Source organism: Desmodus rotundus, chromosome 1 (assembly GCF_022682495.2).
Source record: "Desmodus rotundus isolate HL8 chromosome 1, HLdesRot8A.1, whole genome shotgun sequence".
NCBI lineage: Eukaryota > Metazoa > Chordata > Mammalia > Chiroptera > Phyllostomidae > Desmodus > Desmodus rotundus.
In genome coordinates, this window is record NC_071387.1 from 143,914,579 (window position 1) to 143,941,969 (window position 27,391).

Genomic DNA, 27,391 nt, shown 5'->3' on the forward strand with positions numbered 1-27,391 from the left:
TTAAGAAAAGTGGGCAATTAATTAATTTCCTTCTATTGTGTATTATTATTTTACATTTAGGAATAGAAGGGCAGTCTGTGGAGGTTTCCAATATTGTGGACATTCGAAAAGAACATAACCGTGAGATTGCAATGAGAATTTCTTCTGGCATAAACAGCCAAAACAGATTTTATACGGACCTAAATGGATACCAGGTAGTTTTTCTTTAAAATGTCTAAGTAATGGTTATGTTAGTGCGTAACTTTTATATATGGTAATGGGCCAGTTAATTTTGGATCTTTTGAAAAATATGCTTAAGGTTGCAAATTATTTCTGAATTTGAACCGAATTTTAACAGCTACTTGTAGGTTCTGTATTAACCAGATTTCGAAAATTATGACAAATATCTGACAGTATTTGGTAGATCATCTATTTGTAAGAATTTATATTTTCAAAAGAAGATTTGGTGACTGTTGTGCATGTTAACTACATTGATGTCAAAATGTATATGAACTTATCAAATAGTAAGGAAACAGTTAGGGATGGATGGATTATATCTTTTTTCCCTCTTAGGGAATTGACCTATGCATATTTAGTTTATATATATTTTTAAATGTACAATCTAATAATGGGCTCTTTTAAATTTTAGGAAAACTTTTTCCCTTTTTTGGGGGGGTATGTGTGTGTACCTTTATACACATAAATAGTGTATAAGGGTATAATACAAACATATTTACTTAGAAATGTGAGTAGATATGTGTTTAATCAAAATGTTTTGAAGTAATAATGAGAAAATTGATTTATAAAAATTTTTCAGATTGTCTGCTCTCTAATTTAATAGAGCTCTTTTGATTGTTATCTAAATCTCTGTATTCGGAGTGTGTATGTGTGACAATATGTCTTCAAAATAATACTTTTAAACAGCATCTTTTTGATACACTAGCATTTTGGAAATTTCTGCCTATGAATAGAAATAATTTCATAACAAATGCTTTTACTTTGTCTGATTTTCAGCTGGGATGAGTAGACAGGATTGTGATAATTTTCTCTTCTACAGTTTCCTGCAGAAGTTAAATTTAAACCTTGTCCAAAGCCTAAAAATTGCAACATACATTTTGAATTAACATGTTAATCTTACTGCAGCTGTTTGGTTTTCAAATGAAGCTCCTGCTTTATGGTGATTCATTTTCTTTGTATGCAAAAGGGTTTTCTTAAAATCTGCTAGAAGCAATTATTTGTATGTATGGGTGTATATATGAATGAAAAAACTTAGTAAAAATGAACAAAAATGTGAATTTTCTTTTTAAGGATTGAACATTTGAATAAACAGGAAAATATTATTTTTAAGTCTATAACCTAAGTATTGCTGCTTTTAAAATAGGCTCTTTTTTAGCTTTAGAAAGAGTGGTAGTTGGGCAAGACTAGAACTCTTGATCTACAGGTAGGGAGTAAGGGTAACAGCTGCACAGCTGTGAGTTTTAAATGTCCTTTTTATGAGTATATGAGTTCACTGGAATGGAAGATCAGGACTGTAAAGGAGAAATGAGAATTCTTTTAAGCTAGCTTTTTAAAAACCATTTTTTAACATTTTATAGTTGTTTTTTCACCAGTTTATTAATTTCTGGCAACTGTGATAAATATTACCATAAACTGGGTGACTTCAGACATCAAAAATGTATTCCCTTACTGTTCTGGACACCAGAACTCCAAAATCAAGGTGTCAGCAGGGCCGCACTCCCTCCAGATGCTCTAGGGAAGTAGCCTTCCTTGCCTCTTCTGGCTTCTGCTGGTTTCAGGCCACTGTTGGTACTACTTGCTTTGGAGACACATCACTTCAGTGTGTGCCTCCACTGCCACATGCTGTCTTCTTGTGTCTCCATATGCGTCCTTCTCTGTCCCAATTTTCCTCCTCTTATAAGGACAGCAATCATTGGATTAGAGCCCAACCTAATCCAGTATTAGCTTGATTACATCAGCAGGGACTCTTTCAAAATAAACTCACATTCATAGGTTCTGAGTGAACACGAAGATGTGGGGGCACTATTTAATACAACCGGTAAGTTGAAAGTCATACTGCAGAGTTGTGAGGGTTGCAAATCTTGTCTGTGAAATTCCCAGCACCGTGCCTTGCGTTAGTGGGTACTCAGCACACATTAACTATGACGTTAACCTCTTTGCTTGAGTTTCATTGTTAAACTTTTATGAGTTTAAAGGAGAGATGGCATTATTATGTGGTGTGAATAAGACTCCTGATAACAGAGTCTCAGTTTAATGTCTCCTCCTGATGCTAGAGTGAGTCTCTAACATTAGACTTGAGTTGCATGCATCCAGATACTAGACTCAGAAAAATTGGAATTTGGCACTATTTACATCAAAACCAAGCAAGAAGAGTAAGCACTGAATAGTTTTTAAATATAAAGATGCGTTTGATTATTATAATGTAATATGTTAGAGGATTTGATGAGGAGATCTAGGGTATATATTAAAATGGATTTTAGAAGAAGAATAAGATATATTTCTTGAAAGAGGATAAGGAGCTATTATGTTAGCATTCACTACAAAAGCAGTATATTAGATTTAGATGAGAAATGAATACTTAATACCTTTATAATTTTTATGTAAATATTGGAGAGCTAGGAGACTTTTGTTAAGGATATTTATTCTGAATTTAAACAAGAATGCTTATTTTAAAAATCTGAACAAGTTCTAAATCTCCGTCTTTAAAATTGTTTTCTCAGATCCTTGTGATTTTTTTTTCATATTGTTTTGAACAATGTTTTACATTTTAAATTAGCTCTAACCTTGAACAATAAAGGAAGCTATTCCTTTTTCTCTTTGGAAGAAAAAGTCATCTATAGTCAATACTGATTTTTTAAAGTACATATGTAAATATCACTCAATTGTTTTTAAAAAAAGAGAATTGTATGGCCTTACAGATTCAACCTAGAATGACAATGAGCAAATTGCCTCTTCAAGCAAATGTGTATCCGATGACCACAATGGCTTACATCCAGGATGCCGAGCATCGCTTGACTCTGCTGTCTGCTCAGTCTTTAGGTGTCTCCAGTTTGAAAAGTGGTATGTATTGTTTAGACTTTTTTTCTCCCCTAAGTTTCAGTTCCAAGTGCATGTTTTTTTTCTGTTGGTCACATGTATCAGTTATCATCTCCAGTCACCAGCTTTCTTTTGAGAACCAGACTATAAGTTAATTTGGGGTTTTGTGAGAACAGCATTAAGTGAAAGATTTCTTTAATCTTAGGTGAAGAACAGGAACCTAAAATTCTGTGAAACCGATTGTTTTTCAAGATAATTTACCTCTCCTGATGGCCCATTGTTTGCAGAATGGGCTACTGTCATGATTAAATGGATGCACAACCTCAGATACGTTTCTGAAGGTGAAAGGTTACGGTTCAAATGAAGGTCCTTCTCTGAATCACAGTTCTGCACTGCCACCTGAAGGAACAAGTGTAGATGATACAGACGGTGAGAAAGAGGTGACAGACACGACTATAAGGATTCCAAAACAAAGAATGAGATGGAGAAAGAAAATAGTAGATACTGATTAATTTTTTTCAAAGTTTCAGTTGGGAGGCTTTTGTCCTTTATGATACATATTTTTAATTATCATTTACAGGCCGTCAGTTTCTCTTCTGTACAAGTGAAGAGTTGCTGAGATGAGTGCCTTGAGGAGCCAGGCAAACAAGCAAGTGCAGATGCCTGGCACATCCTTTGACACAAACCCACTTTCTTTGTTAGGCACATACATACATTCTGTACTTCCACACACACTCGTCTTTCTTGTGGCCTTTACTAGAGAAAATTATGAACTCATGCCATAAAGACATGAGTGCAGTTATAAAACTAGTAATGTCCTAACGTGAGGGATTTGGTCCGGGTGATGGGACTCGAGCAAATTGGAGAGCGCATTCTCCATGTGCAGTGGTGCCGCGCTGCTCAGGCCCAGTACGCGGTCTCCCTGGGGAGGGTCCCAGTGTTGCCAAATGTTTCAGTTTTTGAAGAGCCCGGAAATCTGGAATTTTATGTGAAGTTACCCAATCTGTAAATGTTGACTTAATTTTTTCAGTATCAGAACATAAAACATCTTTGTGCCAGATGTGACTTTTGACCCACTCATTTTTAAACCCTGCCTTAAATTCTCAAAGGTAGGCTCTAAACAGGGATGAGTCATGAGGACGCAAGCAGTCACGGACCAGGCAGTGTTATCTCCCTTCCCAGATAAATGTAAGCTGAAAATAAAGTGCCCTGCCCCTGCCGTGGACACCCAAACACCCTAGAGTTTGCATAGCTACAAATATAAAAATCATTCAAGTATGGTCCAGGAAATGATCATTGTTACTTGTTATATGGACTAACATTTGGAGGCAGAGGAAAGAGTAATTGCCAAGAGATTGATGTGCTAATTTAGATGTGAAGTGACCAAACTCTTAATTGTCATCACAGGCATGGAGACTGTCAGTCCCAGGGCCTGAGGAGCAAGTTCTAGACGGTTGTCTTATAAAATACGGAGGTAGTAACAATAAAAATTCTAACTAACACTGGTCATTTTATAGACTGGATACCCAAACTAGGAAGAAAGAAAGTAAAGAGTAGTTTTGACTGTGTAAGAGTAATAGTTATTAAAATATTTTATGTATTGTTCTTTTATGCTGAATGATCATTTAATAAGTAACAAACTTGAATGAATAGATAAATGAATATACATATATTTTTAAAGTATATAACTTTAGGGGTTTTTTTTAGTATAATGTCAAATATATAAATATGACTAGATTTCCTTTTTTGTTTGGCTTTTTAGTTTGTAATCTCATAACCTAACCACTAGCTTACAATTTAAATTAGAGGAGATGTGGCATTATTGCAGAGCAAATGAAGGAACCACCTTTGACCCCTTTTTGAACTAGAGGAGACAGGACCGTGGTGATGCCATCACATAGTGTCAGGGAGGGGAGGGGGTCATGGTAGGAGTTACCAAACCCTAGGGCTTCTTCAGAGAATCACTGTGTATCAAGTAACGTGAACCATATTTCAAGTCCCAAGTCGATCCTGCTCGTCTGTATTTTATTATTTCATGTGAGATGTTAATTTCATAATGAACCTCGTAAAAATTTTTATATTCCAAATGCTGACACCAAAAATTTTGGAGGCTTAATTTACTCTTTAGATTGATTAATTTTTAAAAAAAATTTAGATTAATTCTTTTATTAAAGTTTTAATTTTGATCTCTCCTGTTTTAAATTTCTTAATCAGTTTTTAACTGGACAATAATGCAGAAAAGCAGAAATATAAATCACATGGTATGAATATATACTGGTTACTTTAAGCCATTATTGAGAAGAAGCCCATGGTACTGTGTGTTGTTAGGTCTGTCTCCTTGACTAGAGGAGACACTGAAATCGAGACCATGCCTGTACTTACATGATCCTCCGTGTCTGTCTGTATTAAATAACCCTGGCCAGTTTTTCTGCTCATTCCATAGGTCAGATTGAAGTTATCATGGACCGAAGACTTATGCAAGATGATAATCGTGGCCTTGAGCAAGGTGTCCATGATAACAAGATTACAGCTAACTTGTTTCGAATACTACTAGAAAAAAGAACTGTCGTGGATACGGTAGGAAAAAAATAACTGGTCACCCCCAATTTGAAATCTACAATTTGAAATTAATGACTTTCCACTTTTTTACTTTTTACAATTTTCAGCATTGAGATATGTTTATAACAGATTTATTTTATATTCACAGGAAAGAGAACATCTGTTTTATATATACACATACACATATATACATATACGTATATGTGTGTATATATAAATATATATGTTTATATATCTGTGTGTGTGTGTGTGTGTGGTAAGACTTGCATGTAGGTCATTTTAATTTTTTTCTTATTATGTAGATAAAAAAATAAGGTTAAGGAATCACTTGGGTGAAATCTCCCAAAATTACTTTTGAAAGAGTTGAGTTAAAGAATAGAGCTTAGTAACATATTTAGGAGAATAAGTTTGATTAGTAAAATTGATTTGAAACCTTAGTGTCTTTATTCTCATCTCAGACCCACCTATTGAAAATGGATTTACTTCTCTGTCTTCTTGTTTGGTTTTCATTCTTCAAAGCAGAGATCCAGCATTCCCTGTTAAAGTCTGGCCAAAGCTCTGTTGGACGTGAGCCAGTCCGGCAATGTGCTGCTCCAAGTGCCAATAAAGCACGTCAGACTCCTTTATAAATTCCTGATTACCATCTCAAGTGGCCCTAGACACGGCTCTTTTTCTCTTACTTCTCTCCCTCTTTCTCCACTCACCATTTCAAATCTTTCCTACTATTTCAGCCAGTGACCGCACCGTCTGCTTTATAGAGAGAACACCCATTTGACCTTGCGCACTGTTCTAGATACCAAGCACCAACTCCCTCCCTTTCTCTCTTCCCTCATGTGGCAGTAGAGAAGTTCACCTTCCTTTCATCGTAGGCCAGTCCCTCCACTTGTCCTTGGAACTTGGCCTAATCTCTCCCTTCAGGATCCTGTTACTAGGTAGTCTTCCTCCATATTCCTCCTTGCCCCTCATAGGAAATCCTTTCTGTTCACTTTTAAACTCTTTATTTTCTCCCATTAAAACTTAAAACAGCCCTCACTCAGACCCTCATTTCCAATTTTCTCTACACTACTGTCCTGTCGCCCTTACCCTATGAGCCAGAGTTTATGAGATGCGTTTATTCCATCACTTCCCGCTCACACCGAATTCATTTCCATCTGGTGTCGGCCTCCATCGTACACTTTTGCCAGTGTCGATGCAGCAGATGTTTTCAGTTGTTCACTCACTTCACCTTTGAGCAGCACTGGATGCTGACCATTGCCGCTTCTTAAAACACTGTCTAGCCAGGGCTTCCACACTCAGCAGGTTTTCTTTCTTCCTCTTGGGCAGTTTTTTCTCTATAGCTCTTACAGTTCTCTAGCCATGAAATAGTCAGAGCTCTTAAGGCTTAGCCCCAGGCCTCTCCCTTTCTCTTTTTATATGTTCTCCCTCTGCAGTCCCTCCTTCTCCCCTGGCTTCAGTGACCACCTCTACGCATATGGAACCCATAAGTGCATATCCCATCTACCTAGTTACTTTCTGGTATTTCTTTCTACGTTTCAAACGGCACCTCAAACTCAACATATCGAAAGTCACTCTCATGATCTCCCTCCCCGCAAAGCCTACCCTTTTCTGTGTTCCCTCTCTTGGGGACTAGCACTACCTTCCCTCCAGTGCCAGCCACCTAGGATTCCTGTCTACAGACCCTTCTCCCTCCCCCGCCTTTTCTCACAGTGGTGCTTGCCAGCACGTGGCTGTCTCATTGTCCCAGTATTTCAAATTTATTAACTAGTTTACTTTGAACACCCTAATCTCAACTAACATCTTGTGTTTCCTGGATCTAGCCTTTACATCCACTGTGCTCTCCTCTTTCTGCCATATGTTTTCCTTACTCCAGGAAGCAGAGTGTTTTTGTTTTTTCAAAACCAAATCTAACGTCATTGCCCACTCCCCGCCCCACCCCCTTTAGCTCATCTGAGGTCTTCTCATCTCTGTATAAAAGCCAAAACCCTGACATGGCCTACAGGGCCCCTCATGGTACAGACCCTGCCTGTCCCCCTCCTCTGAGTGCGACTCCCACTGTTTCTGCCCTGGGCCTAGTGGTGTCCTTTCTGTCCTAAGGACTCCCCATGCACCCTGCCCCCGCGGCAGCTTTGTACATGTTTTTCATCCTCCTTGCCCAGGGAAGCCGGTTCTAGTTCGGATCAGAGCTTGCTTCGTCAACTGCTGCTGCTTGAGTAGGTCATGTCTCTTTTGTGTGCGTATGTGGTTATTGGATCATTGCCTTTCTCTTCCTTTGTACAATAAACTCCCCGAAAGTAGGGTCTGTATCTCTCTGCTTCTAGGTTGCTCCTGGCAGAGGGGCAACCCAATATAACAGGTTGGCTGAAAAGTCCATATGTTTTTGTTCCTAAAATAAAAGACACATTTTTTTTTTCACCAATAACGTTACTGATTTGGATATTTTGAGTATGTTGGTTATTTCCCACATGGTATACTGTTGACTATTCTCAATTAACGTCTTGATTTGATCACTATCAGCTTCAACTGGCCTACCTGACTGTGGAGGATTGTCCACTGAGAAATCTCAAGCACGGAACTTTGCAAACCACTTTTGACACATTCAGTCAGTCACAGCACCTTCTCCATACACTGCACGAATCTTTTTTTGCATTTCAGTTGCATTTTTACCTTTCTTGAAATAGTAAAGCATAATATGCCAAAAATGTTGTGTATTTTCTTCCATCTTCAATGTTAAAATAACTACACAAAAAATCACCAATTTTGATTTTTTTTTTAATGCACGGTGCTATGACAGCTGTCACAATACAATCTAACAAAATTGTTTTGAATGAAGTTAAAGAATACTAAGTGCTACTAGATCATCGTATGGAAAAAGCCAGCGAACCCTGTTGGCCAGTCCAGCATGTTGTGTGAATGAATACCCCAACGCAGAGATGAATGAGCTGTTAGAGCTCACTGTGCCACCGCGTTTAGCGCAGTTACTGCTTACTGCCTTGTTGTCCTGGGCACGTTCGAGTCCCCGTATTAGGTTCCAGGGACTTGTCTGTTTCATTTTCCTGTGCCTCACAGGGCCTTTTTGCCTGTGGTGAGCATCCTGTAAGTAAAATACTAGTTGATTGAATTAAATGATAACAGCTAATTAAAGCAAAGAGTTCTTCCAATATCTATAGTTTTTCAGGAAAAAGATTCTAATATCAATTTTAGATGTCAAGATTTATACTGGTTCTTGGGACTCATAGTTTAAATCAATTACTGACAAGATAGCTTAGTTCTTGGGCTAAAACTGCTTTGGAAATCTGTTGGAGTGCTGGCAGCTACTGTCTCTTTCTCCTGAAAATGTTTCTGGCTTTTATGATTTTTCTTTTTATATAGACACTGATTTGCAAAACTTGCTTAACTATGGCAATAAGACTTTTCATGTCAGATCTATAAAGCTTTCACTTAGAAGTTAAATAATTTGTTTATTCCCATTCAAAACTCCTTAGAGATTAATTGATTTAAATTTGATCCAGTGTTTTTATAATCCTATGTTGGTTAAATTTTTCTTTTGCTCAGCTATAGATTCTTGGACTTAAATCAATAATTTCTTTTAAATAAAAAATGAACTAGAAAAGAGAAAATACATTTTAATTTTTAGTGAAATTGATTAAAGAGACACTTGATAAAGAAAGGTTACATACAATATTAACTTAAATTTTCTAGAAGATGTTTTCATTTTCAAGTCAGGCTTTAAAGTCTAAAACATGGATGGTAGAAACAGAGGTGGGGAGACACTGGGCAGGAAGGCATCTTAGCGGGAAGCCTTGAGCCTGTCACAGCCGCATTGGAATGAGCCTGGACGGCTAAACCGGAGTGAGTGCTGTTGTCCGAGAGGCAGGGAGAATAAGGACTAGAACGACGTACGGATGCCCAGCAGAGGGCTGTGGCTGCGTGAGGTTGCCCGTCACCCATGGTAGTGACACAGAAATAAAAAACAGGAATTGCCTCTTTGGCATTGACCCTTTACAATTTGTTTCCCTGACACTTACTCCCACCATCTTCCTGCTGGCAACTGCCGCGCTGAGCTGGACTTAGAAGTACTGGAAGTGTTCGCGTGTCACAATTGTATCATTTTACCTCTGGTTATCAGTTTGTTACATATAAAGAAAGGAAGTTAGGAGAGATCAGATGAAAAACTCAAAAGCTTACAGGGCTCAGGAGACTGATGGCATGAGGGAGGTTGGTCAGGTTTAAGGGCAAAAACTTAAGTTAGGTGGCCAGAGTGTGGTGGAGAACATAACCCGAAGCCCACTGAGAAGCCACTACCCAGCTCCAGCTGACTCTTCCCACAAGGGAATGTAAAGGTCCAATGTGACTTGAATTTCCACTGTTTTGGGTAAAAGTTTTAAAAAAGCAGTTAATAGTTTTGGGGAGTTTTTATTATTATCATTGACAATTTTAATGTGAAATGTCCTGGACCTTTTTCTTCCCCCCTATTATTGAGAGTTGGCTGGAAAATAAACAACTTTTTAATACCATCCAGACCTACCAAAATATTTCTATAGGCAAATTAGGCCCACAAACTACCAGACTTTTCAGCTCTGTCCTACATGGTATTTATCTCTAAATCTTTAGATTCAATATATTTTCATTCTTTCTCATTTTTCCCTCTTATCTTTTTACTCCATCCTCCCCTCCAACACATGCAGTATTTTTCTCTCATTTATTTATATTGCATTTGCTTGTTAATAGATGACATTCAACAAACATTATCAAGTTCTCACCATGCATCTAGTCATACTGAATAAAAAAGTGACCAAACAATGATCCCTCACTATCTTATATAATTTAGCAGGTTTTGAGGTGGGTGAAATGGAAACCTTTGATGTTTATGGATCAGATGACCCAGGTGGGCCTAATGAAGGGCACCAAGGAACCTGGCAAGAAGTTTGACTTATGTAGTAAGAACTGGAACTCAATGGAGAAGACGTGGTGTGGTTTGGATCAGAATATGCTTAAAACTATTTTAATTTCACACGTGCTACAAGGAGAAAGCTAGACTTGCGCAGTCTGAAGCCTTCCAAACAAGAAACCAAATCATGTTTATAGTAGTGTATTAGTTACTACATACAAGGCTGGGGACTTCATTTATAGCTCCGACACTTAAGCATGTTGTATAAACTTTGGGTTTATCATAAGGGTTACAGTTAAAAAAGTACCTGTCCAGGAAGTTAATCAAAGTAGTGGTAATTTCAACAGTTAAACATCTTGTTGAGCCCCTGTTGCTATAAACATGTTAAGAAAGTGTGTGGATGGTGGAACCTGGGCAGCTTCCGGCCGTGCTGTTTGTTCGTGGTGCTCTTAAGGCACTGAACCACCACTCTCCTATTAATACAAACTTCTCCTTATCTCGCCTAGGACTGTTGATAGATAAGTTCTTGAAATCCCCTTGTACTTACAACATTGCTTCATGGACCAGACTTTTCATGGACATGTTTTTCAGTCTGAATCCTGTGTTTTTAAATCCAAAACTAGTTAAAAGGGGGAGGCTTATACTTTGGATTCCACAGGGCATTCTGTTTCTCCTAGAAAGTCAGAAGGGTGTCTGCAGTGGCACTTCTCAGCACAGGTCCTCAGAGCAGTGTGGGACTGGCCACACGAGATTCGCCTGGCCGGGAGTGGCATTTAAGTGTCACCTTTCTGGGGCCTCGCCCTGCCTAGGAAATCTATGCTTTTTAAAAGTTCCCCAAACCATTCTGATGTGTGATCAATTTGGAGGGAACACTGAGGTCAGATGAACTGATTTGGGTTTGGAGGAAAGGTAAATGTACACATTACAGCTTCTAACACACAGGTAATCCATCAGGAAGTGCCCACCTTCTCACTCAAGTGTCCTGGGATTCCTCCAACAGCATAGAACAAAGTCAGAGAGCTTTTTCTGAAAGGTTCTTGACCTAGAACACACTTAATGCCTGCTGATCTGATAAGGCAGGTGTTTTCCTTTGTGTTAGAATCTTTTATCTCTATTACTCAAATGTGATATGTCAGCAATTCTGACGTAGATTATGAAGTTCTTTGATCTTGTAGTGCATTTAAAGTGTCTTGTTGAAAATGTTCCCTCTCTATTCATGTTATTCTATAAGCTGCATTGAATTTCAATACTGTTGGAGGATATTATTTTATGTGCTTTATTTAATCTTTCCTTAAAAATGTGGAATGGATACATTTTTTGACAAGTACTTCAGACCTCATATTTTTTGTCAGTATCTTAATATTTCAATGTCCCTCTGCTGCCTTAAAATCCTTTTTTTTTTTCTCTCTCCCTGGTCTAAATTGTAACGACATATACAGTTTGCTACTGGCAAGATGCTTATCACTCTTCACTAACACCCTCTGTTCAGTGCTAATCCGACATTCTGAATTTTAAGCTCTGTATGTTCTCTAAGTTCTATCTTTTCACACAGATAAGTAGCAAGCCTCTTCATTTGGAAAAAAGGGTGCAACATCAGAAGATATCAGTGAAATAGTCACTTAAATAAGATACAGAATTAAAGTTACCACAAGCGTCACTGAGGAACAAAAGACCTTTCTACATAAATTATTTTCTCTTCTTAGTGCTTTTCTGTGTCTGCTTTTACACATTAGGTATTATTGGTTAAGGTTCTGTTTAGTCATTAATTTAATTAATTATTTTTGTCATCCACTCTTGTATGTCCCCAGCCCTGGTAGACTTATTTAATATTAGAACATGCTGAAATGCTTGCCTCCAAGTATACACCATAGCAAAGACTGAAGCATTTTTAAACTATACTGAATAATTGTGTACCATATAAATGTGTGATAACTATTGTATAACATATATAATAGTTCCCATTTGGGGAATAAAGTAGAGGGAAGCAATTGACAATGATTTATTCAATTTAAAGAAAACAGATGATCTAGATATGTCACCTGTGTTATTTAAAAGCCTTGTTGATTTTGAGAGTTTAAAAAAACTCTGTCACTAGGTAACATTTATGAAACATAGCTTGGGATTAACACCTACCTTTACGGTCTACTTAAGTGTATTAATGAAACCATGAGAATGTGATGAGAAAAACCTGAGGGAAAGAGGTAACATCTGATGATGTGCAAGATGTGAGCATCTCCATCCCTCTACTTGAAGGGTTTTGTGGTAGGTTAAGAAAGAGTTTCGTGTTTGCGGAGAACGCTGTCAGGATTTTTAGTATTAAAGCAATGGAAAAGGGATATTACTAACATGAATTAAGTGGACACTGTTTGTTTTCTTGTATTGCTTGGTAATCTGTAATCTGCTATGCATTTGCTGCAACTGTTATTAATAAAATATAAGAAAATCAAAGTATTTATATGTTTTTATATTTCTTTCTATTTAAATCCTATCAAGTAATTCATTTAATATCATGAGAACTGCAAATATGTAGCTCTTACAAATTTTTGCTTTTTCCTGATAGGAAGAAGAAAAGAAGCCGGTCAGTTATCCTTCTCTCCTCAGCCACATGACTTCTTCTTTCCTGAATCACCCTGTCTTAACAATGACAGAGAAGGTCCCCGTGCCCACTCTTCAGCTGCTGGGTGAATTCTCCCCATTACTGTCATCTTTGCCTTGTGACATTCATCTGCTTAATCTGAGGACAATACAGTCAAAGGTATTTTCCAAAATCTATAAAAAATTACTTTTTGTAATATACCTGGGGTAAGGAAGTATGAAGAAGAAAGATACTGTAAGTTTTACTATGCATCAAGGACTGAGCGAGAGGACTTAGCTTCTTGTCAAAATTATTATACCTTTTATTTGTTGTTCTATAGTTTAAAGCATACCCCAGTACTAATGTATTTCATTCTCAGAAAAGGTCTGTGTGGTGAGTGGGTCAGGGATAACATCTTTCTCGTTTTTATGGCTAAGGCAGCTGAAGCTTTCCTGGGGTCATACAATTTGTAGGTGGGAGAACCAGGCCTTAAGATCGGTTGTGCTGGCATCTTCCCTTCATTTATTCTTAGTAGCCAGTGTTTCTTGAGAGTTAGAGAAGTAGAAAGCATAACATTTAATTCTGTAGCAGAGGGTTCGCACATTTGCGTCTTTCTCCTGAAAAGTACTGAAACCCAAACCTTTGCATCAAGAAACCAACTATTGGGAGAAACACAAAAATTTACTGAAGATAACAAGGGTAGCTTTTATTAGGTATGGAATTTTAATTCAGTTAGATTGCTTTAGTTCATAAGCTGGGTGGGGCGAAAAGGTTTTACAGTTGTGAGTATGTGAAACAGGGTTTATGCTTGTATTATTTATTAATTATTTTATTATTTTTCATACAACTATAAGCCTACTTTTTCCCCCACCCTGTATATGCCTACTTTTAAAGTCAGTAATTGCATTTGAAAAGAATAAAGATTAGAAATTTGATATCATTTTTATGTTTTGTAGAGCTGTTTTGATATTGTGAATTGACATACTCTTAGTGAAAATAGTAAGTGGTTGTGGATTCTTTGGGAAATATAATAAATGTCCTGAATATGAAAAGAAGAGAATGTTCGTGTTGGAAGACAACATAAGAGACGAAAAGGGTTTAGTGTAAGAACAAACCACGTAAGCCCTGGCCAGGTAGCTCAGGTGCTGGGAGCATTATCCAGATACACCGAGGCTGTGCCTCAGTCCCCGGTCAGGGCACGTACAGAACTCAACCAGTGAGTGCATAAATAAAGGGAACAACAAATCAGTGTTTCTTTCTGTGTCCCTTTCTTTTCCTTCCTTTCTCTTTCTAAAATCAATAAATTAAAAAGAAGAAAAAATCTCTAAAGCAAACCAAATAAAGTATAAGAATTAACTCCTACACACCTGGACAACTAGAGCTTTTAAAATTGTATGTTTATGATAAAGAACTTATGCATTACTATGTAGGAAAATATATATGGCTTGTAATAATGAATATAAGTGAATGCAAGAGGCCTATGCGCATGTCTGTATGTATTGCAAGAGACCTGACCCTGTGAGTGAACTTGTGAACTTTATCTCATGCCTGCTAGGTGCCAGGGACTTCTAAAGGAACTAGGGATGTAGTCATGAACAAAATGGCAAAAGCCACTGCCTTTCTGGACCTTAGATTCTAGTGGGAGGAGAAAAAGTAATTGAAGAAAAATAAAAGAAACATTTAAGATGTTAGATGGTGATAAGTGTTGTGGAAGAAAAAAGGGAAGGAATGGCAATTCTAGAAAGTGATACAAGTTTGAATAGAGTGGTTGGAGGGGGCCTCGCAGAAGTGGTGATGATGAGAAAAAATTACATGGAGGAGGTCGGGGAGTAAGAGACTCAATACAGATTTCTGGGGGTAGAGTGGTCCAGGCAGAGCTAAGAGCAAGTATGGAGGCCTGAAAGCCAAAGATGTGTTCAGGATGGAAGCTACGTGCACACTGAGCTTTCCTTTGATTCCTTTGTGGGTCTGCTTTTGAGTCATGGAAAGAACACACCAGAGTCGGATAGCCTCCCTGAGGTAATCTGCCGTTAATTCAGGGGGTAAACGGGGAGAAAGGATAGAGTGGGGGGCCTCACGTCACCACCTCCGAGCGTAGGCATTTGAGGACATTCGAGGACATTCGCAGCCTAAAGGATCTGAAGGCTTCTGGGGCACATAATGGCTACTTTTTCTTACTACTAGATGATTCCTTCCCGAAATTATTTGAAAGCGATTGTTTTTTGGAAGCAGCTTCAGTTACCTAGAGGAAGTGAATTACTGTCTACGATCTAAAGCTGGTGCTTGTTTTCCAGATCACCTCTTTTTAGTGATTACCTGCTTCTTCCATTCTTCCTGCTGTTGGCTGCCTTCCTGTCATACAAATCTAATCACTTCCCAGTTTAAAACTCTCATTGCCTACCACACTGGTTCAACTCTTGAGCTTTCCGGCCCTCTACAGTCTGGCCTCCACTCAGTGGCCACCTGGCTTCCCATTGCTCTTCTCACCTTTGGACAGGTGTGCCACCTCACTGCCTGCTGGCCGAGTGACTGCTGCCTCAGCTCCACTTATAAAATGGGGCTGGTATCAGCTGTGCCTGCGTCAGGTCTTCTGCGAGAAACACATAAAATAACGCTGTGGAAGCCCTCCGAAATAGAAGTGTTTTGTAAACATACTTTGTAGTCCTGATGGTGCCGGCCGGGTTTGCCAGCTCAGATGCAAACTAGCGTTTTAGCAGAGGGAATAGAAAGCAATTTAACAATGTGGATATTTGACCAAAATAAAAAAGGCTAAAATGTTAATGCCTGATGATAACTACTGTGCTGCTGGCACACCATCAGAGATAAATACTTGGGGCTGTTTGGCATTATCATATTAATTGTCGCCAGTTTTTATATTAGCCTTTGACTCTTAGCACATATTTCTCATGGTTGTTTAAGCTCTCTAGTAATCCAAGACAATTGATTAGTCCGTTCAGAAACACTTCTTTAAAGAATTGTTCTCTGTCCCCTAACTTCTGATAATAGGAAGATAATCATTGAAGGAAGCTGATGGTAGGTATTGATTTGAAGAAAGCTTGGTACTTCAGTTATGTCAAGGGTAATTCCATGGTTATACTAAAAAACAGAAATTACTGAATAAACTCAGAAGCCTGAGCCATGCATTTTGGCTTGTGTTCTTGTTTTTGTGTGCTATCAGCTCCAAACACACAGTTACTTGTTCATTTGAGGATTGCAGTGAATGTTTCCCACTGAAATACAAATTCAGTTGACCCTTGAGCAACACAGGGTTTGGGGGTCATCCGCCCATGCAGTCGAAAACCCACATATAATCCTAACTGGCCCTCCACATACTCGGATTCCTAGCTTCCAGCTGATCCTTGAACGGTGCGGATGTGAACTGTGTGAGTCAGTAGGGCTGAGTGGGCCCATTGAAAAACATCTGTGTGTAAGGGGATCCACGCAGTTCAGACCCACGTTGTTCTGTCCACTGTAATGTCAGCCTTCAGGTCGGGTTCCAAGCAAGACCAGAGGTCTGCATGGCTTGTGTCTGAGTAAGCATTCTCCTTACCACCACTTCATTCTATTTCCATGATAAATTTGTCTGAGGACCACCTTGCACTGGTAAGACTTCATCTGTCCTCCAGCCTGACCTCCTTCATCAGCAGTATAATGAGGGTGTACCTGCTTCCCCATCCTCTCAGCCCCTGTCTAAAGGTTCTTCAGTTCTACACCTCAGCTGGTCTCTCTTGCTCCTCATGGAGAAAGGAGTCATGGGCTCCAGGAATAGTCGGAGAGGCGTGGGCCTGGAGTGTGCCAACCCACTGAGGTGGTTCTGCCCAGCAAGCAGTCCTCAGAGCCCCTGTGTCCCGGTCACACTAGGGGGATTTGAGAAAAAGAGATTTTTATAAATGTCCTCATCTCTGAGATTCTGATTGTGTAGGTCTGGGGTGGAGAGCCTAGGATTTAGTAATTTTTTTTAAACTCTCAGATTGGGAAACTAAGGGCTAGAGAGATTAAAGGATTAATGATTGAGTGAGTAAGAAGAAAACTACCAGAGGTAAATGGTAGAATCAGGACCCAATCCCTGGTCTTCTGAATCTGAATGCTGTATGTTGTTGCCTCAGGTAGTACTGGACTTTCTGAGTTACTAAATCTCTTCCTCAAAGTACTTTTTCAGGAATTGTACTGTATTGGTAATGAGTTTATGCTTTTATGTAAGCCTATCTTGCTTTTCTAATTTATATGTTTTTGGAGGAAAATAATTCTATGTCACATATTTGTGGTCAGGTAAAAAGGGAAGATCATCTCTTAAAATCCTGCCTCACTGCATGCTGTGCACCCCAGCTTGTTCCCGCCCCTGTCTAGGGACTTAACTGTCAGTCTTCTCCTCCTGGAGGCCTGACCTCCAAATCTCTTCTCTTTGTCACCTCCCTTTTCTTGCCCTCTCAGGGGCTTGAAATATTAAAAAGGAGTTTCTGAAAAAGTTTGAAAACTGGAACAGGAGCACCATTCATGTCCACTAAACAAGAAAGCCTTGTCGTCTGGAAAGGGTAACGATTAAGAGAGAAAGAAGTCTTGGTAGAGAAGATGCTGGAAGAATCTCTCGGGAGGAAGGATCATGGGTCAGGGTTCCGTAGGCTGGAATTGTAGGTGCTGACGTTCTGGGGACGCGAAAGCGCTTGACTGAGCTGTTCAGCTGGGCTTCACAGAGCTGGTCTGCCTTGGACAATGATGATGTGATTCAGCTAGTGTTGCTCCAGATTGTTTCCACTGCTGTATGTTCAGTTGTGTTTTTAGTTATTCATATATATATATATATGTATATATATATATATATATATATTTACATCTATATCTAACTTTATACCTATGTCTATACCTATGTATGTTTGACTCTATTCTCTGTGGAATTTCTTTTGATTTGTGCTGAACTGTGTCTTGCAAATAGTTAACCAATCATTTCAACATCAGCATCGCTTACTGAGTAAGATTTTCTCTCCTGACTTATTTACACCACCTGCTTCTTATAAAAGGCAGCTTAAAGTTTTTGCTTTATTTTGCCTTTCTTAAAAGAATTGATTGGTGCTTTATTGATCTCCCTAGCATCTGGAAAGGTGAAAATTGTGGGAAAAAATTCTCTTTGTTGTATGTATCTAAGAACCACCATTCCCCTTCCCCTTCCTGTCATGTTATCTTGTTGATCAAAGCCGGATAACTGTTATTGGCTATTTTAATGAGTACCCTGGAAAATGAATTTCTGCTGGCTCTGTCGTGTCTCCGGACTTACGACACACTGCAATTTTCTAACCTTTTCAGCTGTCAGAATGCACTGAAATATGAGTGTTGTTAGGCATTTTCAAAGCATCTGCGCGGGTTGGAGACATGTTCTCACTAGGTGCCTAAGCATGCCTTCATCTCTACACACCTTGCACAGTCTAGGAGGAGGGTTGGGGTCACATTCCTCCTGGAGAACTGGTCAAATTTATAGACTCTCTCATCCCCAGAAAACACGTGTGCATAGATGTTTGCTGTAGCGACCAGGGGTTTGCTGGTCTGTGAACTGCGCATTACTAATAAGCAAAGGAAGTTTCTTTGAGTGTGAGACAGGAATAGTGTAACTCACATTTTGATCTCTCGCACACTTCAGTAGAGGAGTATTTGCCTATATTCTCAGGAAAGACTGTCATGTACATGTGTAATTCTCACGTTGGCCTTAAATTCTGTTTAAAATAGGACAAATGGATGGGTAGGTTGTGGATGATTAGAAATTACAATTTCTCAAGTTTATTTTCTGAATTGTTACATGTTTTGATAAATCACAGTTTTAGCTCTGCTGGGTCCATGGATTAAATCCTCCCTGTTAGCAGCCTCAGATCAGAGGGTGACCTCCTTTAGTTTATAGCCTTTTGTCGCATTATGTCCAAAGTGGTTCCCCCTTTTCCTCTCCTAGCTGGCATCTGTGAGCACCGATTCACAGCTAGAGCAAAGGCGGCAGCACGAAGCTGTCAGAAGCCCAGACTTTGGAGTCAGACTGCCTGGGTTTGAGAGCATCCTCTCTACTTGCTGTCTGGGTGGCATAGAGCATGTCTCTTAGTTAGTTCTCTGAGTCCCAGTTTTCGCATTCATAATGTGGCAATGAAACTGGAACCCCCCTCAGAGAACTTGTGAGGAGTAAATGCGTCGGCGTTGGAAAGCGTTTAGAGCAGCGGCGGGCTCTGAGGAAGCACTGAGTGCCTGACGGGTGCAGGTTCGCAACTGTGGCAGTTACGTGAGCAGTTGTGATCGTTACTAATAATGAAGTAAAAGTGTTGGCACATTTTTTTATAAATTAGAGAAAGTTGAAGCTTATTGCCAAAGTAAATCTTGATGCCACTTGACTTGTATTCCTTATATACTTTATTAATAGTTCCTCAGATTTTTCAGAACGACATACCTAACATTGTGTCTATGGCAAGCGTTATGCTGAGTGCTGCACACGAGTGTTAGCTAGCTCTCACAACAGCACTGTGAAGGTAGGCGGTGCGGTACTGCACCTCATCTTGGAGAGGAGGAAACTCACTGACCTAGAGGTGGTGGGCAACTGTTCGAGGTCACTCAGCCAGTAAATGGAGGTGCTGGGAGGCACCGCCCTGCGTCTCTGACTCCAGTTCCCCACTCAGAACCTTATCCTGCCTCCTGCATGGGGACGAGAGGAGGGTGATACTGTGGAAAATGTTGGGGAACACACTGCCTTATTTCTCTTGTCTACTCAGTAATAATGGGACACCCATGGAAGGATACACCCACCGACCGTACATGGGAACAGATCATGAAGGGCTAAGGTAGAGTCATTAGAGGTAATTGCTATTTAAGTATGAGAGAGAGTGCTTGGGGATAGGGATGTTCCTGTACATTTAAATGTAGTAATGCAAACTTGTATACCCCCTCAACTACTTTAAATGTTGTTGAAGGTGAAATGAGTTAATTCGTGGAAACCACTCTGCACAGAGTCTGGCACACAGTGAAATGCTCAGTAAGTGTTAGCTGCAATTACTGTTATTATCCCTGTGGTTGGCCCTTGACCCTCAAAGGGGCTGTTCAGAAGTCTAACCTAGTTCCAGGGATTTTCAGAGGTTAAGTGATAAACACAGAGTCCCATGACTGGTTTGCGGTGGAACCAGCCCTTGCCTCTGACCCAGCTTTCTCTAAGCCTGACGGCTTTGTTCTGCCGGCAGACCCCGTCCCCCACACTCCGCCCAGTTCCTGGAGGAGCCGCACTGGCCCCACTTAGTCTAGCAGCTTCACGCTGGTTTGTCCCCTGGAACGAGTTCTGCAATGGATGTGCCCTGTGTGGCTCTGGAACACCCAAGCCTGCCTGCAGGGATTCAGCTGCAGCTGTGATCTGAACTGGTTTACAAAGACATTCCTTCTGTTGCTCACCTAGCCCCATGCATGGTGCAGTTTCAAAATCTGTGAACTTTCTTTCCCACACCTCCCTTCTTTTCTGAGGTCCAGATATTACTTATACATTAATAAATGTAAGAACAGGTCTTTTAAAATCTGTTTCCTCTTGTGGAGCATACAGTGTGACTACATGGTGTGTTCAGCGGGTTACCCCACACTGACTCCCTGAAGGAGGGAGCCATGCTGAGCCCTGTTTTACTGAGGTGAGGGGACTGATGCTTGGGAAAACCAAATGACTGTTCCAGGGTTTCACAGTGGGCACGTGACAGAGTTGCCTGTGTTGTTCTTCTGGAGCTCCTATGTTTATTATAAACTACTGATTTTCATATGTGCCATTTTCATGCAGTTTTGAGACTGACATTCACAGAAATTTTATTAGAAATCACCCTATGATTTAAACTTGCTCTGTGTATCAGAGGGTCCAGCAATGACTCAGAATTCCTTAAATGACTTTTTTCTCTCCCCTCAAACAAAATCTTAGCAGTACCATTGCAAAATACCAGTGTGAAATGTCAAAAAACAGGTTACTCCAGCCAGGAATCTGAGGTAAGGACAGCTTTAAATTGTTCAGGCACATGAAAATCGAATCCATGGTGGCAACGCTGGCCGCTGGTCGGAAAAGATGTCTCTGTGGCACATTAAAAAATCTTCCCCTAGGGAGGAGGATCAAGAACTGGGGCGCATTGGTACCCGTGGCCACAGGAGAGAGAAAGGGATCCTTTCAACACGGCGTCAGTGCCAGGCAGCGCACGACCTGCTTGAATAACTGCACACTTCTTCACTTTGCCAACGAGTTTTAATTCATTTTGCTATTATCATAGACATGTTCCCCCTTTAGGAAACGAACTTTTTAAAGATATTTGTAATTTAAAATATTCAAAGACTTGAACTACTCACGGCACTGACTTAAATAGATGCAAGAAGTTTTACTTCAAGAAGGCGTATACAGGGACACCTCGGACCTACTGCAGGTTCCGTCGCAGACCACCGCACTGAAGTGAGCATCACACTAAAGCAAGGAGTCACGAGCATATTTTTGTTTCCCAGTGCATATCCTTGACACAGGGTAGCCACAAACCTCCAATTTGTTTAAAAAAAGAAGAAAGTATCTGTGAAGGACAGTGAAGCAAAGCGCAGTATAAAACAAGCTATGCTTGTACTGAGCCCTGTAACTCACACGCCACGTTTAGTATTTTTCTTCCTGCCTGCACAGGAAGAATAGCTTCCGTAATGTGAATCTAAATGATACAGCAAGCTAATAAATGTGGTTGGCTAGCAAGTGAGAAGGATGACTAATTCAGATGTCTCTTATATAAAAAAAAATGAACCAATACATTAAAGATTAAAAATGTTAATACAATTAGCAAAAATTAGTATTCAGTGAAGAAGCCTGTTTCAGTTTTAAGGTGGATGATACATCGTCATTCAGTGACCAGATAGGGATTAAATTTAGGTGCACATTAAAAGTCTTACCCCCAAGTGAGGATGATCCAGAACTTTATTCAACTGATGAGTACATTAAAAATAAGCAAAAGTGAAATGCTTTATTTGAAGAAACTTGGTAAAATGGTATGTAATATGTGGACAAAAGGGAACCCAAGTCCTCAAGAACTGTGGAGAAAGCAAGGCACGAGGTGACGTAATAACAAACCTGGAACATAGCACACCTGACTCCTTGGGGGAGGTGGACAGGCCCCGTGAACATGGGACCTGAGGGGAAATGCCACTTGCCTGGCTTCACGGCTAAGTCAGATACGCCGCTGGGGTTTGGGGATGCTGACATCAGTGAAGTGTGCAGTAGTGACGGTATTTACATTAATGTTGCTGTGCGTGTTGGCACTTTGCTCATCTGCAGGTGGATGGCAAGTATTCCGATGAGGCTGCCTTGATCCTCCACAGGAAGGGATTTGACTGCCGCTTCTCCAGCAGAGGCACGGGGCTGCTTTGTTCCACCACCCAGGGAAAGGTGAGCCGAAAATGTGTGTGTGTGTGTCGACTTAGTGTCGAGTTTGAAATCCTTCCTTTCTGACAATAAGACAATGTTTCATTGCCTCTTTATTGATTTGTTCCCTTCAGCTGCAAATTAGCTCAAGTCTCTGCATCTTAAAGCACGTTGTCAACCTTCAGGCTCCTCTCCTTGTCAGCTCAAAATGCATAGTCAGAACACGTGCATATTTGGAAACAATGCCCTCACCGATTCTTAGGCCTTCCATTTCCAACCTACAAAACATCCTCTCCCACCCCACCCCTGTATTTTCTCTTTTCTTGGATGTACTCAAGTATGAAATAGTTCAGGATGACAAACCCAAGTCCTGCGGTGGCCAAGACAAGTTTTATATTAAGAGAATGGGGGTGGCAGTAGAGAAGCGACAGGAGCGGTGAGACTGTGGCCAGTGGGATAACTCAACCACCACCCCAAGGCAGCTGTTCTTAGCTTCCCTCAGTTGTTTCCCCATGCAGACGGGCAGGTCTAGGTTTTCTGTGAAGCCGGATTGGCACGTGAGGCCATACGGTGCAGGCCAAACCTCTGACCGCTGCCTGAAGACAGCCCATTTTTTATCTCTCTTCAAGTTGGTCTTGCTGACAATTCCACCACGCCTCTCCTTGGAAGAAAACAAACCTCCAGTCGCCCGCTCGTGTGGCGGAGCGGGCTGTAACCCAGAGAATGCAGTTGGGCAGGTTCTGGCGCCCAGGCAGGTCTGCCCCACCAGGCGGCGCAGCTGAGGCAGCTCTTCTCCGGAACCTCGCGCACACACTGTAGACATGACCGCAGATCTGGTTTCAGCCCCACAGATTAGCATGTACATAGGATCTGAAAAGAAGACAATGCAGTAGGGGCCCTAAATTTACGTAGATAAGCTTTTCCATTTCTTTTGCCTCACCATTCATGGAGTTGGTGCTAGGAAAGCACCGATGTCTTTATTATGTTTTTATATTAATTATTTTTAAAGTTATATTTGTACCTGTACCCACCTTATTGTTGATCTGAATATACTTGGTTGTGAGCATTTGTATTCAAACGTTAAGGCTTTGACTCCTAAGGGGGCTGTACAATCCAGAGGGACCTATTCATACAACCTCCCCACCCTATAAATGAGACTCACGGACACAATGAGCCTTCCTTGGGGCAGGCTCTGCCCTGTCTCTCAGCTCCGCTGGAACAGGAAAATGGTAGAAAACCACCTGTGTTTGGGGGTGAATGTTGACCAAACGAGAATGGGGATATTTTAAAGCTTCTTAGCCCGTAGATGTCACTAGTTTGTATTGACGAAGCGGCCCTGGGCATATGTTGTCCGGCAGCATGGAAAAGGAAGATAGGCGAGTTGCCCTCTCCTCATTACCGTTTGCCTCGGCTCCGCCCAGGGATGGTCTGTGTGTTGGAGCCTGCAGACGTGTGTTTGGTCTCCCGCCCCTCTTCATTAGTTTACTTCAGAGGGACTTCAAACATACTGTGTTACTCCGTCCCATAATATTTTTCACTGAAGATAGAGCTGTGTGACTAATCTTTCTTCAGAGTTGATCTAAATGTGCACATTTTTATCATTCACTTTTTAGATATTGGTACAGAAACTTTTTCACAAGTTTACCGTTGTAAGTCTCGTACCTTCATCATTATCCTTGATGCATTCGCCTCCAGACGCCCGAAATATAAGTGAGATCAACTTGAGTCCCATGGAAATCAGCACATTTCGAATCCAGCTGAGGTGAACCTGGCTTTCATATTTGGATTGGGAAGCATTGGCTTTTACACACGTCTTGGTTTAACGTGCAATAAAGAAGCACATTGTTTTAGCTTCTGGCTACTGTGAGAACATGAATTCTGTGATTTTTTCTTTCTTGAACCAGTACAGTAAGAACAAAAAAGCCATGCTATAAACCTGTTTATTTGTTTGTTTGTTTAAGTTCCTTCCATCAGCCGTCACCATTGGTATGGTCAGTATGAATTGATGCAACAAATGAAGAAATGTCTAAAGTCAACCTCTCAACAGATTGTATCTCAGGTTATAAATGTTAATTATATCTGTGTTGGGGGTTGTGAAGAGATTACTATGACTATTCATGTTGCTGATCCTTTGTTAATTTAACAAAAATGCCCGTTTTTACCAAAATGGAATAAAAAGCTGGTGGGTAATAGCTAATGGCCAAAATGGTTGCAATCATTCATACAAGTTAGAAAATTTGTGTGTGTTGAAATGTGTGGAAAAGTGCAATCCATCAACCCTCATGATACAAGAGTTGATTCTCACACCTTTTTCTAATGTACCACCTGACCCTTCCCTTCCTACCCTTTGTAAAGTGTTTCCAGAGATAGCAGGTTTTGAATCATTCAGTAGTAGAAAAAGAGGCATATTTTCATTACTTGACAACGTGGGATAGGTGCAATTTATTCCATTGTCACTAAAATAGAATAAGCAATTGCGTAGGTACCATAACCTATTTAGGTACCACAAGGTGTCTTTTTACACAGCTCATTTGAATACAGGTGTTCTGAAAAGGGGTTTTCTATTTTAAAAATACCATATCAGAATAAATGTGCCTTATTTTTTTATAAGTCTTGTTAAATCTTTTAGTGTCCATATTACCATTTGGGGAAGGGGGGTGGGTGGGCAGGGAGATGGGTGGGTACTTTCTATGACACATAAATTGTGTAATTCTTGCCTGACAATGCTGGCCACATTCTGATCTGTTTCATTAAATTTGTGGTGATATTACTCTAAACGTTTTGACTATTTGAATGTACTGAGATCTCAGAAAATAAAACAAGGGAAAAAATATTATTAATTAAAATATGCTGCTGCCAAGGAGACTGCAACTTGAAGCAAGGATTCTGTAATGTGCAAAATTCACAACCTGTTTCCATTTCCGAGGAGTTAACCATATTGAAGAGAGAATGCTCTAAAATAGACCCTGTTTTGAAACTCAATTATACGTAGGTCACCGTGATTTATCATATTAAAGAATATGTATGTTCATTGAATTCCAAACTTTTTTATGTGTGTGTAACCTCAAAGTGAAGTTCCAAGCCCATGTGCCATTACAAGACTTTTGATGAAATTTGTTTGCGGTCATTGTTAACTTGACATTAAAATAAAAGCAACGTTTAGGATATTCAGTTTTAATGTAGAGAGCACTGAATGTGTACACTTTTGAATGTTCTCTCTGTGTTAACTAGTAGATTATTATCTGACTTTAAATTTCCATTTACCTCCTGTTACTCCACCATATTTTTAGAGAAATCAAAACCTAATTTCTCTTTTGTCATGTGGTCTGATTAACATCTGGATTTTAATCAAGACGCAGCTCCTAAGATTATTATGTTAAATTCATAGACTTATTTCGCCTTTAATAATTAAAGAAACAATACTGGTGTTGATGAAGATATTAAAGGGGAGAAATTTCATGCAATAAACATGTACTGTAAGTTTCCTTCCTCCTTTTTGAGGTGGGGGGATAAGCAACTAAATATAGAAACAAACACTTCTCCTTTGTGGACGTCTACAGATCTTAGGATTGCCAGAAGCAAATTCCAAGAATAAGATCAGTATTTTTATTGCATATTAAATGTAAAACCTTCCTGTGGGAGTCTACTGTGTTCTGTGGTTAATTGTTCTGGAAATTCTGATCAGTTGAAATAAACAATCTCGATGCAATAACAGTGGTTTTGCCACTTCCGGTTGTTGAAGATGGATCTGCCCCATGTCAGTTGGGTCTTAGTGCATGTTGCCACCAACTGCTCACAGGTAGAGCAGAAATTCTCTTCAGTGAGCAAGTTTCTGCTTTTTATCTTCAGATTAAATTATCAGGGAAATGAAAAGAGGATGCTTTTGCTTTGGGCTCTGGTCAAGAACTGATTGAATCATTCGGTGTCTCCGGCACACGCTAAAGACCGTACCCTTCGGTTGTGACTTGGTGGCATATTTGTGTGCCTAGGTTCTAGTACATTTATTATCACAGATGTTCAGTTGACCGAGGAGTTCATCACGTGTCCTTTCTTTTTTTTGGAAATTTTAATTTGGGGTTTAACTTCGGTGTTTTGAGAACTCAGCATCCTTGTTTCCTACAAATACTGACTGAAATAAAATGCTGTAAAGTGTGTTGTGAAACGTAATTACCTTCCCAGGTCTTTGTTGTACTTGTGCCGAGATGCTTTCACATTCCTTTGTCTGGAAGAAAGTCTTTGCTTTCGTTTTGATTATGTTGCTTACCTTGGAATCAATAGGTTTTGATATTTTCACTTGGAAGATTTTATATCTTTTTGGGAATATGTAATATAAGATCTCTAATAAAAGATAAATCTTATCATGTATACAGTCCTCTAGAATGGTTCTTAAATCCTATTTTGTACACAAAATATATTAAAACACTTTGAGGGGTACAGTGAAGTACAGAGGGCCTGTTTGTTCCTTTGTGAATGAATTGCTCCTTTAGCCCAGTTCTAGTTAGAAAAGGTAGTTTTCAAGAGCAAGTGGCAGATGGAGTGGTGGTGAGTTTCCCATCTATCAACCTTTGAGATTGGAATCTAGCAACCTTCCCAGCAACACAGTGCTGTGGGTCCTTCTGAACCAGTGAGCAGGATAAGATTGTGGTAAGATTCCGTGTATTCCATGACAGTGATGAAGAGGAGAATAAGCTAAGGCATGAGCTGAGACGGTCCATGTGAGCTGATCCAGAAGGTAAGGTGTGTCAGAGGACTGGCATGTGGAGGCAGTCGGCCAGGGGCTGGCCCAGACCAGCACCCAGCTCAGCAGCCTTGGGGGAGCTCCTTCAAAGCTAGGAGATGAGGGGAGTGGAGGGATAAATACACCTCATATGGGTAAACCAGACAGACGATATGGGACATGCTAACCAGCAAGTTTCGAGTTGTTTTGGGTAACCTACAGTAAAGAGATTGATCAATTTGTAATCTGTAT

General features: G+C 40.0%; 1 protein-coding gene across 2 annotated transcripts in view; it reads left to right on the forward strand.

Moving 5' to 3' along the window:
• MAN2A1 (mannosidase alpha class 2A member 1) overlaps positions 1-26,787 on the forward strand; it is a 158,214-nt gene extending 131,427 nt beyond the window's left edge. For both annotated transcript variants that reach the window (XM_024563305.3, XM_045197679.2), the window contains 6 exons: positions 61-194; positions 2,916-3,057; positions 5,477-5,610; positions 13,041-13,235; positions 22,336-22,446; positions 24,036-26,787. In XM_024563305.3, the coding sequence (XP_024419073.1) occupies positions 61-194; positions 2,916-3,057; positions 5,477-5,610; positions 13,041-13,235; positions 22,336-22,446; positions 24,036-24,188 (869 nt within the window). In that variant the 3' untranslated portion in view covers positions 24,189-26,787. The remainder of the gene's footprint in view (positions 1-60; positions 195-2,915; positions 3,058-5,476; positions 5,611-13,040; positions 13,236-22,335; positions 22,447-24,035) is intronic.
• The last annotated feature ends 604 nt before the right edge of the window (positions 26,788-27,391 follow it).